General features: G+C 34.7%; 1 protein-coding gene across 1 annotated transcript in view; it reads left to right on the forward strand.

The window, feature by feature from the left end:
• Positions 1-326: 326 nt before the first annotated feature.
• LOC125229175 overlaps positions 327-17,673 on the forward strand; it is a 36,146-nt gene continuing 18,799 nt past the window's right edge. Inside the window, exon 1 of the mRNA XM_048133965.1 lies at positions 327-636. Within this exon, the coding sequence (XP_047989922.1) occupies positions 600-636 (37 nt within the window). The 5' untranslated portion in view covers positions 327-599. The remainder of the gene's footprint in view (positions 637-17,673) is intronic.

Consider the following 17,673-nt stretch of genomic DNA (forward strand, 5'->3'; position numbering starts at 1 on the left):
ATACCTAACGGTTTACAGCAGCCAAAGAAGAGCAGAAAAATATTGGTTTTAAAAAGTTCGTTAAATACTGATAGAGATGAGGCTACTAATACCACTGTTCAAATTACATAGTCAGAATCATTATGTACCTCAACATAACACATACTTTTTATATAGCTCCAATATTCCCTAAGTAATACACGGATCAAACTATTGGAATAAATTAACCAATAAGTACACAATGCGGCGAGTCGCTTCCGATATGGTTGGCTAGCTACCGGACTCCGGACGCCAGTTGCTCGGCGGTTAGTCCCTGGCCCCGGTTCGACCCCCACACACGTCCAACTTACTTCAAACTTTAATTCAACGTGCATGTAAAATAACAGCGTTCGGAAATTTCTACACGTTGCCAGTAATCGGTTTTAGAATATTTGATAATACATTTTCTGTGCAGTGCTGTTTTGAAATTTGAATTTAACGGTCGAGTTTGACGTTTAATAACAAACAATTATTTATTTTAATTCTTAATGTATATGTCTTAAGTGTAATTTTTATATAAAAGTAAAATTATAGTGGGTTGTAAAACCGTCTGGATCACAGTTTGGACTTGACAATCAGGGATGTGGTGGTTGCTGAAGTTATCAATCGTCATGCAATGTAAGTAAAACTTTTCATGTTTATTTTAGTGTATTTTTTTTACAATTCAGTCCTTTACTTAATATCCTATTGGCATCTACATTCAAAATATAATTATCTGCGAATATCGCTTGCGCAGACGCTTCGACGGGAGTGAGACCAGCTGAAATCAGTAAAAGATACCTACAGTCATAACATTATAATAGCCCTGCCGGTGAAATGTTCATCTATGAAATTATGACGTTTAACCCTTGCACAGACGGGGCGATCGAAGTCGTTGTCAACATAGGTATGACTCTATAATAATAAGTCCGATGGTAACGGTCATAATATATCATAAGTATTCGGCAGACAAGACATCAGGCCGTCCCTATCGCACTATTAGTAAGTGCGATAAGGACGGCCTGATGTTTTTATCACTTATCGCGCGATTATGCTTATACGCCTGATTTATAAAGAAGTTGCGCCGATAGCATAGTAAAACACAAAAAACTATTTTTGTTTATATTTTAGGCCTTAGAGAGAAAAGCCAGCCTTGCATTATGTATTCTAAGAAGCATTATTTCTAAACAAACTTTGTTCTTTTCGTGTGTCACTAGGGAATCCTTGTAAGGACAAAAGGTATAATTAAATGAAACTTGTGTGAACTTACAGTTGTTAGCTACAAATGAAAAGTTATTGGAATAGTTTTATTTCAACGACTATTCCTGTGAGAGTATGCGAATCGTTTACAAACTTAAATTTGCAGTTACGCTCTCGAAACTCATATATTAGTTTAATAGTCTCGTTGTTTTATCACAGGTTAAATTTAAAGTTGTAATTGTGTGCTTGCATAAGATTATTTGTATTATCCACGTACCTACTCATAATAAAGTTTCTTGTATTTTCAAACCCTATAGGGTTACGACCCAAAAATGACTATAAATATGTATACAAATTGTGAGACTTATTATTACACCGGACTCAGATGCTATGGGATATATTTTTGAGTAAGATGTGGACACCCATATTTTTACACTTGACTGTGCGATGTTATAAGACCCTTGTTTGCTCTAGTTATATATTTGTCAAATACGTAGGTTACTTACTTATTAAAGCATAATAAAATTATGTATAAAAACATGTTTTATTTACTCAAATACAACGCAATCTGAACTTTCAAAGCGATATTTTAGTTCTCAGAGGCTACAAGTTTATATCGGGTTTTTAAGTGGCGGGACATGCTTTTTAATATAAACTTTGTGTATTTATGTTCTGGAGAACTTATTTGTAAGTTTTTTTGTTTTTTTTTTAATATTATATCATATCATATCATATCATTTGGTTGCAGTGCCTGCCGCTTGCATGGAAATTCAGATATCGGTAACAAAGTGAAAAGTCGTTCAAATTAAAATTAAATTGGCTTTTCGGAATAAATACATGTAATATAGGTATTACATCTTTCTTCAATAACGATATTCATTAAACTGTTCATTTACCGGGAAATCGGGATATGATAATGGCATATGTCAGATATCACATATTTTCTTGGTAATCTTGTTTTTGTTTATTAAATATTTTTTATTTATATCATAAATTGCACTGATTATTTATGTGCCTAATTAAAAGATACATACTTAACTATAAACTTTGCCAGTTACTTAACTCTTTTCCGCACTTGTATCGTAATGGATCAATATGTATAGACAAGGTAGCAGGTCAATGGCGTACGAAGTACTTACTCCTATTACTGTTTTATCATTCAAATATCCTGTTATTTTAATATTGTATACTTATCGCTATTTAATAATACAGCTTGACGACGAGTAATACGCTAGAGAGGTATTTTAGTACTCATTAAATACTATCTATAAATAGGAACATTTTCAGCAGGAACATCGAAACGTCTGACACATAGCCAAAGCTAAATGATGCCAAAGTTCGGGCTAATTGTCAAGGCACGTTATGGTCTCATTTAAAGTGCGTTTGCTTTTCAAACTTGAGGTCACTGGTTCAAGTCTCGGCGAAGACAATAGTTTTTTTGGGTTTTATTTTTACGTACTTCACGGTTTTTTATGTGTTTTGAGTTTTTTTGCATAAGTTTTAACACTTTTAACGATAATTCTAAATTATCTTGAACGTACATTCCAAAACAGGCAAAATATGCTACGTAAAATATTACAATCCTAAGTGCGTTTCACATTATCCGATCCGATCCGATATCGGATGTTGGAAGGATTTCAAAGGCGAAAATCAACGATGGCGTGGTGGTGGGTGGGATATCGGATCGGATGATGTAAAAACGCACTAAGACGGAAGTACATATTACTTTCAGATTATTTTATTTTTATTACGGTACAGGTACAGCGGGGCAAATCTCGACTGGGGGACAAAATAAATGTAACAGGTCCGTTTTTTCCATGTTTTACAAGGTTTGCATTATTAATTAGTTCATGTCCACCGGTTATATATGGTAGGCGTGTCCAGTGAATACATGCAGAGCTCAAAAAATGGATCAGTTACAATAGCCACCCAGTCGAGATTTGCCCCGCTGTACCTTACACATATCAGCACGACAGAGTCAATTGGCACTATGATCAGAGTGAGACAAAAGTTTTCAAATTTTATCGAGCATCACTGAATCCCACACTCAGCTTGGTTTTTTTTTAATATCGTATATTTATGGGGAATAAAACAATATATTTATAGACCAATTTTATTCATCAAATTCTTTAAAATTTGACTTGATTATCATGCTAAGCGCTGGTACCTCCTGCGAATTGCAAAGTATGCATTATAGCAAATAGTTTAAATGTTTTTTGAAGATTATAGGAAATCTTGTTTGTTGATAACTATGACGGGGACGATTCCTTTCACTTCTTGTCACCGATAAAATTATCACTGCATTTAGTTTTCGGTGCCTCGGCGAGCTATCAATACTGAAATAGAAACGAAAAGAGATACCTAAGTATTAAAATTGAATTTTCATATAGATTACTATGAAATACGTTATTTAAATAAGGCTTTGTTCTTACTTTCTTTTGACTGCAACTATATATTTCTTGCTTTCCTACAATTTCCGACTAATTTTTGGAAAGCAATAAATAAATAAATATTCGAATATTGCTATTTACAGCGCAATTACTATGGTGAACCGCTTTTATTAAAGAATACGGCGATTGATGAAAATTGTAAATAAATATGTATGAATGAATATTTATCATATTTGACAATTTTGACATTTATGGGATTTTTTTTTAAATTAAGTTGGAGCATAAGCAACTAGGCTATCGTCCACGAGTTCGAAAATAAAATACAAATAAATAATTATACACAATATACACGCACTACGTTCAGTTAAAAATATTACGTCAACTCGATAGGAACATAGGTACATTGTGACGTTATATAATTTATATTTTAAATAAGAGTCTGGTGGCCTAGCGGTAAGAGCGTGCGACTTTCGATCCGGAGGTCGCAGGTTCGAACCCCGGCTCTTACCAATGAGTTTTTCGGAACGTATGTGCTAAATGCCATTTAATATTTGCCAGTCGCTTTTGAGGTGAAGGAAAACATCATGAGGAAATAGGACTAATTCCATTAGGGCCTAGTTACCCTTCGGGTTGGAAGGTCAGATGGCAGCCGCTTTCATAAAACTAGTTCCTACGCCAAATCTTGGGATTAGTTGTCAAAGCGGACCCCAGGCTCCCATGAGCCGTGGAAAAGGCCGGGATAACGCTAGGAGGAAGGAGGGAGTTTTGACTTTGAAGCCGATGTCACAACTGAATATAGGACAGTAAAACATAAAAGATGATTTTGAAACCTCTTAAATACGCAAAAATTTTCTCACTTCTAATCTCACGATCTACATATTACACCCAATATAATTTTTCCTTTTATAGTAATTATACACTGCAACTGTATGACGTGCTTTACAAAAGATTGATTTAGAACAATAGCGTAAATGGAATTTTACTTACTTTTAAATTTAATTACTTTGACCTATCCATTATAGTTACTTTCAATGTCGTTTTCCATTATGTAATTACATTTTCCCTTTAAGTGAAATATTCTAAACTAGCTTTTACTCGCGGCTTCGCTCGCGTTAGAAAGAGACAAAAAGTAGCCTATGTCACTCTCCATCTCTTCAACTCTCCACTTAAAAAATCACGTCAATTCGTCGCTCCGTTTTGCCGTGAAAGACGGACAAACAAACAGACATACACATTTTCCCATTTAAAATATTAAGTATGGATATTACTGATGGCGCCATTAAAAAGGCAGTGTAATAAATAAATTGAGATTATCAATAAAGGCTCATTGGTACGGCAGTGATAATTTCCACTTATCCTTCATTTTTAAGTACAGTTGTATCGTTTTCAGAAAACGTTTTCTGCGATTTAAAAAAGAAATAAAATCATTTGACATTAAAATGTAATGGCGTAAGAATTTGTTAAAGATAAATATTGTTTGCATTTGTAATATAATGTGGGCTAATTACCATGGCCAATTAAATTGCTCGAGTGATTTCATAAAATAAGTCTAAATTTATCAACGCGCCATCAATTTACCTCAGTTTAACCAGTAATAATATTATTGACTACTCGGTGTTTGCGTGTTATGTATTTTGATTGGTGAAGTTTTAGTGCTCCGGTGCATATACTATACTGAAATAATAAAAATAATGCCTAGAAAACCAATAAAGTTGTTAAAATATGGATTAAGACGGTAATATTCCATGTAAAAAACAGTCGCCAAACGGTCACCAAACGGTCGACAAACGGTCGCAAAATGTTCGCAGCGTACACGCGTGACCGAAAGCAGTGAATATTTATTATATTTTCAAAATGGCTTCTTGTATTAATTTTTTCCAGGTATCCTCAAACTTTATAAACAATTAAATATGCCGTCGTACTCAGTTGCCCTCACTAAAAAAGATTAAAAAAAAATTGTAACGTGCGTACCGAGCTGCTGGGTTGTAAAGGATCGGGGATCATATTATTATGGTCTTCTATAGAGCAACTAGTATTTTGCGGCATTTCACAATTGACACTTGTTGAAGTAGTCGTCATTAATATTACTATCAACATTAATTTCAGCGATCTGTACTTCTTTTGTCAAGATTTTTGTATAGATAAGTGTCTACAAATTTGTAATGTTAAAGAGACATAAATAAAATGTAGTAGAGTAAATAATGTGTTTTTTTTGTAACACAAACAAAATACTTGTAGATACGAGTGCGGAAAAGAGGAAAATCGATACGAGTAGCGATAAATTAATACACGAACGAAGGGAGTGTTTTAAATCGACACGAGTTGTGAATGTCCTTTTCGCACGTGTATCGTACGACGATTTTCAGTACCTAAATCTAAGTTAAGAGTTTCGACCAGACAAGAAATGAATCATTGCTTGATTTGCTCGCACTACTGCGTTAAAAAAAGCAGCATCTGTACTGAAAAAAACTATTATTGCGCAACAGAAATTCTATTAATATCACAGTAAATACTCTATTTCATTTGATTCCTACTTTTATTGAAATGAAATGAAATGAAATCAATAAGAATTAAAAATTATATATTTAATACATTAAGTAACTATAAAGTGCTTATCTATTTGTATTATCATTCTGCACTTTTCTTAACTTTCCCACATTTCTATAAAATGTCGAAGAGTGCTTAAATGGTCGTCGTCGTTTATAATTATTTAATTCGCTCATATTTAAATGATTCAAAGCAACCAGTCCACAACTTCACAAGACAGTTTGAGAAACCTTCGTATTTCAGATTGTCATTTGCGGATACAGTGGTTTAGGAGCAGTTCGGTAATCAGACCTACACATGTGTGTACAAATTCTGTCAATGTCACTGTCAGAAACCGTTCTGACAGTGACAATGACAGCCACAAATTCGTCCACATGTTGTTACCGTTATGTGTGCAAACGTCGACTAATAAGGTGTCGTTAAAAGTCATTTTGACAGTGACATTGACAGCCACAAATTTGTACACATTTTGTTACCGTAACGAGTGCACACGACGACTACATTTTGTTATTGTATCAATACGGTCGCATTGTTTGCACGACGTTACCACGCGTTATGTCACATTTGACAGTTAGTTACTGATTTGAAGATTTTGCGACTGAAATGGTTGTATGGGTTATATATAACTACAAAGTTATGTTTAAAAAATCACACCCACTTTACGTGCAAGGGAATTTTTGAGGTTTGTTTCTTTTGAACTTACTTTAGGTATAGGCGTTGATTATAAAGTGCTTATACATACACCTACTTATATACAATTGCAGATTTCTATAACTATTCGCAACAAGCCCCCCCCCCTCCATCTAGCGTTTCGCGAGCGTAGCGTCGCGCCAACTGTATGGCAAAGCCTGACGCTGCATCGGCGCGACTTCGACGCCTTTTTTCCATGCATACAGTTGGCCCGACGCTACCCTATACCCTAGCGAGACGCTAGATGTGGGGGCCCTAATGTATTCTCTGAGCTATGCCGCGAATGGACAGAATAGGCGGTTGTAGGCGGATATATGAAAAAGCTTTGATAATTTCTAGCTTTACAGTTTTTAGGGTTCCGTAGTCAACTAGGAACCCTTATAGTTTCGCCATGTCTGTCTGTCCGTCCGTCCGTCCGTCCGTCCGTCCGCGGATAATCTCAGTAACCGTTAGCACTAGAAAGCTAAAATTTAGTACCAATATGTATATCAATCACGCCAACAAAGTGCAAAAATAAAAAATGAAAAAATATGTTTTATTAGGGTACCCCCCCTACATGTAAAGTGGGGGCTGATATTTTTTTTCATTCCAACCCCAACGTGTGATATATTGTTGGATAGGTATTTAAAAATGAATAAGGGTTTACTAAGATCGTTTTTTGATAATATTAATATTTTCGGAAATAATCGCTCCTAAAGGAAAAAAAAGTGCGTCCCCCCCCCTCTAACTTTTGAATCATATGTTTAAAAAATATGAAAAAAATCACAAAAGTAGAACTTTATAAAAACTCTCTAGGAAAATTGTTTTGAACTTGATAGGTTCAGTAGTTTTTGAGAAAAATACGGAAAACTACGGAACCCTACACTGAGCGTGGCCCGACACGCTCTTGGCCGGTTTTTATTTTATTTAGAAACTTCATAACAAACTTTGAACATGACACTCCTCTACGTACTCATGACTCACTCTCACTCATGACTTCTACGTAGACGTATTTACGAGTAAATTCTCAAACTTATATTTATTATGATATGTATAAAAACTTTAACTGTAAAAAGAAAACACGTATATAGTTGCTGGAAATAAAATGAACTTTGTCTTCCACATTCTGAAACAGTTTCAACAACTGTGAATAAAAATGTGAAATATTTTAAAGCATACAACTCTCTTTTACTGTTCAAAGCTACATTTTAGAACAAAATTGTATAACAAAGTATGTACAAGCATTTATTTTACAGTTTTCTTTATCTCAAAGAAAATGTGTAGGTGAATGTTTCTTGTTGTATCGTTTCATTTGTTTCATTTACAATGTATAATTGATTGGCTTTGACTTGCATGAATTCATGGTGTCCTGGGCGCGTAGACAAGTAGACAAGATGCGATGCATAGATTGCGCAGCATACGCATAAAAAGAGATTACTATAATACTATAGAAACCTCTTTTTATCGCTTTTCTGTATTACTGCAGACAATACCTTACTGCATTATCGAGTGACAGTTGGCTTTCGTTCGCTGCGGATCTTTAACGATTGGTATTGGGTGGATATAGCTGAACCGAGAAAGCGACGCTTTCCTGTGTTGGTGTGGTGGTCAACATAGTTCAAATTTATTAATGTTTCTTTTTGACCCCGTGGTTGACTAGTAGAGAGTGCCTTAAGGCATTAAGTCTACCTACTTCTTTTTAGTACTTATTTGTACTTATTTTTAGTATGTGCAAGAAAGTAAAAATAAATAAATATTCTTATTCTGGGTCACTAAGTTAACGAGGCATAAATATTCTTATGTTTTAAACGTTATATTATTTTTAGTTTAAGGACGGTTTATTATCACTACCTACATCATTTATGATAGTCAGCTATAACTAAATAAATAACAACAGGATATTTTTTTAACTCATATTGCATGCTGCATGAACATTGCATTTATATTATACTCTTATACTCATATCTTAGTTCGTTAATTTCATTGGATCTTACTGTATCTTATGTTTTGTAGTGTGCAATAAAGTATTTTATTCTTATTATATTGATGGAGATATGTTCATAAATCACTAAAATTTTCTCATTCAAAAGCGACTCAATCGAGTCTATTGCTCCAACAAATCTTTTACAAAACATTCCTCCATGGAAGTAAATGAGGAAACAAATGACAAAAACAAAACCATCTAAGCATATAAATCAATAAAGGCAACATTAATGCAGCTGAACATTAATATCAATGTCTCCCGCAGAACGCGCCACAAGTCGCGCCAGATGCCTTGACTTGTCACACGCCAAAACAGTTATTCCACTAGCTCAAAAATCGCTCAAACTTCTTAAGTCTCAAAGTCTCAGGAATATGCAAAAACTTATAGAGCGCTGGCCAAGGAAAAATTACGTCATCGCGTGGCGAAGTGTTGCATAGTGGTTAACGGGTACGTATGATGAACCCTCATCGTCGTCAGCTGCCGTTCTGTTGGTGGGTTGATAATGGTAGCTATCATTACATAAATAGTAAGTAAGTAAGTTTATTCATAAAATTTATTAACAGGTAATTTAATCAAAAACATAGGGTGCACTGGGGTAATTTCGAAGCACAGAAATGCTCAGGTAATTTCGAAAGGGGAATATTGATATGATTCGAAATTAGACGCCTTTCGAAATTACCCCAATACAGAGTGATTTTTGTCAAAGTAATATCAGGTACTCAATTGTTGCATTGACTGCCATCTTTTGATATACTGCTAACATTTAGAACATAAAATTTGAAATTGTGGTCATATCCAGTCCCTAATATGTGTTATCATAGTTGGATATATTAATATTAGCGCCAATAAAGTATTAAACTGTTAAACTAATTGACTTGACCATATAATGCTGTCTGCATTTTAAAAATAAACAATTTTTAGCGTTAAAATACCTTAAAAACGCACTGTTTCGTACGATATGGAGTCAGTTAGCACAGTCGAATGAGCAGCGAACGCATTTTGTGCTTCGCTGGCTGACGCTGGAGGGGAACTCGCATGATCTATTGTAAACGGATCTTTGTCTCGCAAATAAATCTGGGCAATACAAATATACCAATAAAATAGAATTGTAGAAATATTGTTATATTCGATAAAATACTATTAGAGGCAAGAAAATAGAAATTGGAGAAATATTGACATCAGATCTTTGACCAAATATCACGTATTTCAGGAAAATGCAACATTTTGGGCATATTGCATCTTTTCGAAATACTTATGATAATTATAATATAACGACTCATCCTTCTTGTTTAAAAAAAGAGATCGGATTAGCATTTTGTATAGTATGTGTATTTGACTCTGTAAAAGTGTTTCTTTTTATGTACAAAGCTTTTTTTAAACATGACAAATATACATCGTGTATATCAGATAGCTTAGTAGGTTAGCTGGCAGATATCCCTTATGGGGATAAATTCGCCATTGTACCTCTGTTCCTGTAAACTGTATATAAACCTATTGTACACAATATAGTGATTATTACTACTAAGTACTACTACCAGGTAACTGTTTCCGTGACTATGGCCAGAAAAACCGATTGCCATGTTATTCTAAATTCAGGTTAATAATGTTGACCTCAAATTTTAGGTAAGGATAGCTAAAAATAAATACACTTTAATAGATAGATATATCTAAAATAACAAGAATGTTGACGACATTTCCTCAATGTATCGCTATTAACTTTTATATCGTTAATATCAAAGAGAATCGAGTTTCTATAGAGTTACTGCCAAAGTAAAATGTGTAGTCACAGTGCAAAGACTGCCATCTCTCGACAAAGGCTTAAAGCTTTCTAACCTCAGTTTTGACAATTTGGCCCATATTATTAGCTTGATATGTATTAAAATGTCAAATATCATTATAAGCACCATCTAGCCGAGAGCCCCCCAAAGTTGTATCGCCATCTAGCCCACCGTACCTTTTTCTATATGGTTCCGTGGTACGTTTTTTTCTTAGTCTTTATCTGTCTATACGGAGTTACATCGTCACTACTTTGAAAAAATCTCGTATCTCACGCTGCTGCTCAAAGTTAAAATGCAGTAAGTCTATATTACCTATATGTATACCATACATACTTACTACAATTTTCTTTTCATTGACAGACGAAGATACAAGTTTTTTTAAAGTAGTGACGATATGTTTTTGGTTAATATATAACAATACACTCTTACTCAAATAACAGGCCTCTTCGCGTGCCGCGAGATCCTTGAGCTGTTTACGCTCGAACGAATTTAATATCCCGAATGCATATGTATTATCACGTTGCAACAGTATATTGAAACCGATATAAACAATAAGATGAGTATTTGTAACGATAATGTAGATCAGATAGATTTTGGACTTTGGTGTTCTTGCTTCGTTTGTATTTTTTTCATCGAAAAGTATAGACAACAACAATTTAATACGGGTCTGACAAAGCCCATACAAAAAAGCGTACCCCTGAAATGACTTTTAGGCTTAAAACTAGATGGCGCTGTTTTGTAGCCTGGAAGTGGCCAAAATAATATTTACCCCAAATATGTCTGCGTGTTTTTATTTTTTATAAGAACAAATGACATTTTTTTTTATTTTAGTATCATGATATCATGTCAATACACATTTTGAAAAAAAATTAATTTGTAGGCATCATCAGTGTAGTTATGATAGTATTTAATAGGTGGCGCTAAAAAATTGAGGTACGATTCTTAGTATGAAGATGGTAAATCCTATATAAATCATCCTTGGTATAGGTATTAATATTTGATAAACTTAACCACGTTCGATCAATCAATGCATTCATTCGAGATTTAGGCAAAGATGTATTTATTATAATTAATTTATATTTTTTACACCATACCGCTGGCTAAAAATACCTACGGCCTGCATGAGCACGATGTTTTTCGTCTACTGGTTTTCAGATGAACGAAATGTTATAGTATTTAATTAACTATCCCAAAAACATGTCAAACTGTTTCCTTTCAGCCATCATATCAAAAGTAAAAAAAAAAACAAGACTTTAAAAACAAAGCTTTTATGTTGATTTAATATAAAACAAAAACGAAGCAAACAAAAGCTAAAAAGCACGCGTTCTTAAACTTCAAGAAGTTCAGGGTAACCCTAATGTAGAAAACTTTTAACTTACTCTAACACTCGCCTTAAAAATTCAGAAGCAAAAGTGACATGCGCCTGAACTGAACTTACTTATTAACATCCGTCGAGTCACTTTGGAGATCGCTCCCAACTTTGAATTATTCTTTCCAAGTTTGACATCGGAGATTCCTTTTAGGTATTCATTACGAAGGAAAGAGTTTATACCTGTCTACAAGAATGTGTTATGTATTTTGAGTAGGAAATATTTCAACATGTAAAATCGGGTAACTCATGGTACATGTTTCGCTCCGTAACAGCATTTTCATTGAGCAAGAAAAATTTGTGGTTCAGCGAAAAGTACGGGAGTTCATTGAAATTAGTCGTCATCCGAATTTTAATCGTGATTGTGGTTGGTCAGTACCCCCTAGCTGGAAGACGGTGGTAAGTACTACGCCGGTATTCCGTGTGGTTGAGCCCTTAGCGAATGACGTAGTGAGTGTAGTGTGCAGCCCAACAAATGACAATTGTGCCAAAAGTGAGGGTAGTTTCGCACCGCCCCTGCCGCCGCCGACCCCCGCGCCGAGTCAACGGTCGCAGCAAGCTGCGGCCCGCAGTCTGCGTCGGGATACCGTCGGCATCGCGCGTGCTCAATGAAAATGCTTCTCGTTACAGAGCGAAACATGTCGAGCGATCTTCTTTAATAATAAATAATTTTACGTGAATTACCCGAATTTACATGTTTAATATGTCAGTGTCTCACGGTAGTTTTATTATTAAAATTGCTAATCTTTACGAGGAAATATTTCCATTTGTTTGCCAAATAAATTTTTAAAGCAAGTAATTGCAATTCGATGTGTGATAAAATATCAATTTATGGTGTGCACATGTAATGCAGACAATTTCACGCTTTTCAACTGAACTCCTTTCAAATGAAAATTGATAATCTTTCCTTTTTTCTGAAATGTCGAAACAGAAATGGATCTTTAGAATAATTGCTTCAGATTGATACATAAACAAAATAAATATTATTGGACTTCTTACTCAGATTGACTGAGTCTCACGGTAAGCTTAAGGGCCGGTTGCATTCGAACCGTCTGTCACCGTTAAAGCGTTCGTTAAAATTTATTGTATGGACAGTTCCATAGATGTCTGCTGCGTGAGGATAATGTGTCTGTCAAATGTGGTTGATGCAACTGGCCCTAAGAAGGCTTGTGTAGTTGGTGCTCAGACAACGATATATATATAATATACAAAATCCATCCATACTATATATACTATATACTATATATACTATATATACTATAATATTATAAATGCGAAAGTAACTGTCTGTCTGTCTGTTACGCTTTCCCGCTTAAACCACGCAACCGATTTTGATGAAATTTGGAACAGACAATCTTTAGACCCTGAGACAGAACATAGGCTACTTTTTATTTCGAAAAAAAAGGGATGTACTGGGGACGCTATTGCACAACACCCTGCATTTTATGATTAAGCACTGAGACTTGGCACAGGTTGTTCCTTGGGTGGCCCTGAGTAGATAAAGATCGGGAGGCATCGAGAGCCCCCCTTAATTTAGGAGGGAAGAGGGGGGAAGGCTGGCGCCGCCGCGCTTCCTTTGAAACCATATTTCTCTAAAACTATACAAAATAGGGCATGCGATATATCATTTTCGGATAAATGAAGGACGAGGAATTCATTTTTGGAACAAAAAAAATGTATTTTAGAACAAAAATACAAAATAAAATGGGAAAATCTGAAAACGAGAATTTTTTTTATACATATTATTGCACATTTTATGAAAACTGTAATGGTTTTTTCTAAATAAAAAATATTATTTAATAGATACATTTATCTAGTTTTATAAAATGTATAATTTGTTATAGAAATATATTATAGGACGAGTGATAAAAAATAATTTACATCGCCCGATAGGGTGATTTGAATGCCCATTTCAATAAGTTTTGTCAATGATTTCAGGTATAATCACTATTTTTAACACACGAAAGCCGTAATCATTGTAGTTTATGGCTATTTTAGTGATTAGTGTACTTAAAATAAAAAAAAATACAAAAATTTTAAAAAATATTAAAAATGTGATAATTTTTTTTAACATTATCCTATTTTGTTCTTTCTACACAATATATATCTAAAAGCAATAAATATCAATAAAAAGCCACATTTATACAGTTTATAAAAATATATAGTTTGTTATATAAATATATTACGAAACGCGAGATAAAAAATAATGAAAATGATAATTTTAATGTACGGGTCAGCTTGCATTATTCGATGAGGTGAGGTAAAGGTACTACCCGCTATGCAGTGGAGTTCGTCTAGTAATACAGAAATATACTTATTCTAATAACGTTTACACATGTAGGTATATCACGACCCAGTACAGAAAATTGTAAAAGTCCTATGATATAGTTTATTTTGATTGTAAAATAAAATTGCATGTGACTTATATTGCAAAAAAAATGTCTTAATCACGTTCTTCTCTCCTAAAGCAGTTCTGCATGCATAGGCTTTAAGATTTTTTAGTTTACTAGCAGAATTTAGTTACTTCCTTTGGGCCCCCTTAAATCGGTTTTACCCATCCATAAAAGATAAAATAAAAATCGTCATATTCTTCCTTTCAGTATCAATGATAGTTAGTTATTGCGCAATAGTGCCATAAAAAATAAACTAGATTCGTATTAGCATTAAACATTAATGATTTTTGAACTAAGACATTGCTTTTTTACAAAGGAGAACCTCAAAAAATGGTCTGACTAGACGAAAACATAATTATGTATCGGGGCTAGTACTCAAGGCTCTCAAAAAATGTAGCTATTTTGAGTTATTCAAATAAAACAACATGAATAGTCTGAATTTAATTATGTATATATCACAACATCCACTGCATAAGCACATCAGCTCCGAACATTTAATTTAAAAAGTCTTTTTTTACGGTTGCACCTTACACGGCACTGTTTTTTATTACACCTGCATCCGACAATTTCGAGGCATGTTTCTGCAGCAACAGGCAATGTTGCGGGCAAGTAGGCTCCCAAATCCCAATTGTTACAGACTTTCGTCCAGCCACAAGTAGCAAATAATGGCAAATTTTGAATTGGGTTTAGTTGACCCCATAAATGGACACCTTGATATACCTATAACCCTTACAAAAATGGTGCAAGGCAGCTTTTGTCGATGAAATGCTGTTAATTTGGCGGTCTTTTTTGGTTAATAACTATTTTCGGCACTCGTTAACCAAAGTACAGGACGCAGATCTGGAATAATAAGTATCTCAAGTAAGAATTATCCATAAATTATGCAAATCATATAGATAACTACTATTTCACAAGATGTATTAGGATCAGATGTATATATCTGACCTATCATATCAATCGATCATTTCATGTAATATAAATAGTTAAATTCAAACTATATAGGAGTACTTATGTTGTTTAATTTGAATTACTCTAAATAACTACACTTTTTGAGAGCTTTGAGTACCTTTACCTCACCTCATCGAATCATACAAGCTGACCTGTACCGTATATCAAGATCGCCCTGCCACGTCACTTTCATTATTTTTTATCTCGCGTTTCGTAATATATTTATATAACAAACTATATACTTTTATAAACTAAATAAATGTGGCTTTTTATTCATATTTATTGCTTTTAGATATATATTGTATAGAAAGACCAAAATAGGATAATGTTATGAAAAAGTTATCACATTTTTATTTTTTAATTTTTGTATTTTTTTATTTTAAGTACATTAATCACTAAAATAGCCATAAAATACAATGATTACGGCTTTCGTGTGTTAAAAATAGTGATTATACCTGAAATCATTGACAAAACTTATTGAAATGAGCATTCAAATCACCCTATCGGGCGATGTAAATTATTTTTTATCACTCATCGTATAATATATTTCTATAACAAATTATACATTTTCTAAAACTAGATAAATGTAGCTATTAAATAATATTTTTTATTTAGAAAAAACCATTACAGTTTTCATAAAATGTGCAATAATATGTATAAAAAAAAATCTCGTTTTCCGATTTTCCCATTTTATTTTGTATTTTTGTTCTAAAATACATTTTTTTTGTTCCAAAAATGAATTCCTCGTCCTTCATTTATCCGAAAATGATATATCGCATGCCCTATTTTGTATAGTTTTAGAGAAATATGGTTTCAAAGGAAGCGCGGAGGCGCCACCTTCCCCCCCTCCTCCCTCCTAAATTAAGGGGGGCTCTCGATGCCTCCCGATCTTTATCTACTCAGGGCCACCCAATGAACAACTGTGCCAAGTCTCAGTGCTTAATCATAAAATGCAGGGTTCCCATACAAGACATAGCAATAGCGTCCCCAGTAATGAAGGGGTTGAAAAAGAGGTTGAAAGTTTGTATGGGATTTCTTAATTTTAAAAGATAAAACCATGAAACTTTATATTTTAGCACTTGATAAGAAATCATTGAACATCTTGATAACGGATAGGGATAGGGATAGGGATTGGGATAGGGATAGGGATGGGGATGGGGATGGGAATGGGGATGGGGATGGGGATGGGGATGGGGATGGGGATGGGGATGGGGATGGGGATGGGGATGGGGATGGGGATGGGGATGGGGATGGCGATGGCGATGGCGATGGCGATGGCGATGGCGATGGCGATGGCGATGGCGATGGCGATGGCGATGGCGATGGCGATGGCGATGGCGATGGCGACGGCGACGGCGACGGCGACGGCGACGGCGATGGCGATGGCGATGGCGTTGGCGATGGCGATGGCGATGGCGATGGCGATGGCGATGGCGATGGCGATGGCGATGGCGATAGAGATAGCGATAGCGATACGGATACGGATACGGATACGGATACGGATAATATGGGTATCGTTAGAGGGATACGGATAATCGGTCGGCGGTCTCTTACAATCAATGTGCTCTAAGACGATCGTTGTTTGCTTGCTTGAAGATTACGTTTGCGATAAGTATAAGCAAAATGTACAAAAATTTAAGGGATAATAGAAAAAAGTACTTTTTACCCACCGATCATAGTGTCGAAATACGGGCTATGTGGGATGTTTATAAAGGCTTCCCCAGCGTATATAGAATTACCTACGCTGTGGTCGATGTGTAATATTTCTACAATCATTGCAAGCAAAAGTATTATGTGCAATCGAAATAATCGCAGATAAATATACCTACAGAGAAACCTAAGGATCCAAATGAAAATCTTAATGAATACTTTTATTACGCGGGCGAAGCCGCGGGTAAAAGCTACTATACTGATATGAATAGAAAACATCCGTGACTCAGGAACAAATATCTATGCTCATCACACAACATATTTATATCAACTACGGAATCTAGATGTTTTGTCCTACACTATTTAAGAAAAAAAAAACGAATGTAAGGTAGGTGTTTTACTGAAAAACGTTTAAGTTTTTACCCGATACCTTATTCATAATTATTGCTTCATTGGCCTATTTCTAAAAACCTTATTCTCGGGCAGCAAATTAAATTTTCACATGAAAAGCGAGTACTTAAAGACATATTGTGCATAACTTATCTGAGTCAGCAACCATGACGTGGCATTAGATAGCTTGTGTTCAAGTACGAGTAGTTAGCATTCCCACGAGACAGTTCTGCAACTCAAAAGACTATTACCGTAACTCTCAGAAGTATGAGTTCTAGTTTGAACATAAAGTTATTATTAACTGTTAGTTTTATAAATAAAGCAGGAAAAGCAATGTTTGTGTAATACCTAAGATAGC

This window comes from Leguminivora glycinivorella, chromosome 8 (genome assembly GCF_023078275.1).
Source record: "Leguminivora glycinivorella isolate SPB_JAAS2020 chromosome 8, LegGlyc_1.1, whole genome shotgun sequence".
NCBI classification, from domain to species: Eukaryota; Metazoa; Arthropoda; class Insecta; order Lepidoptera; family Tortricidae; genus Leguminivora; species Leguminivora glycinivorella.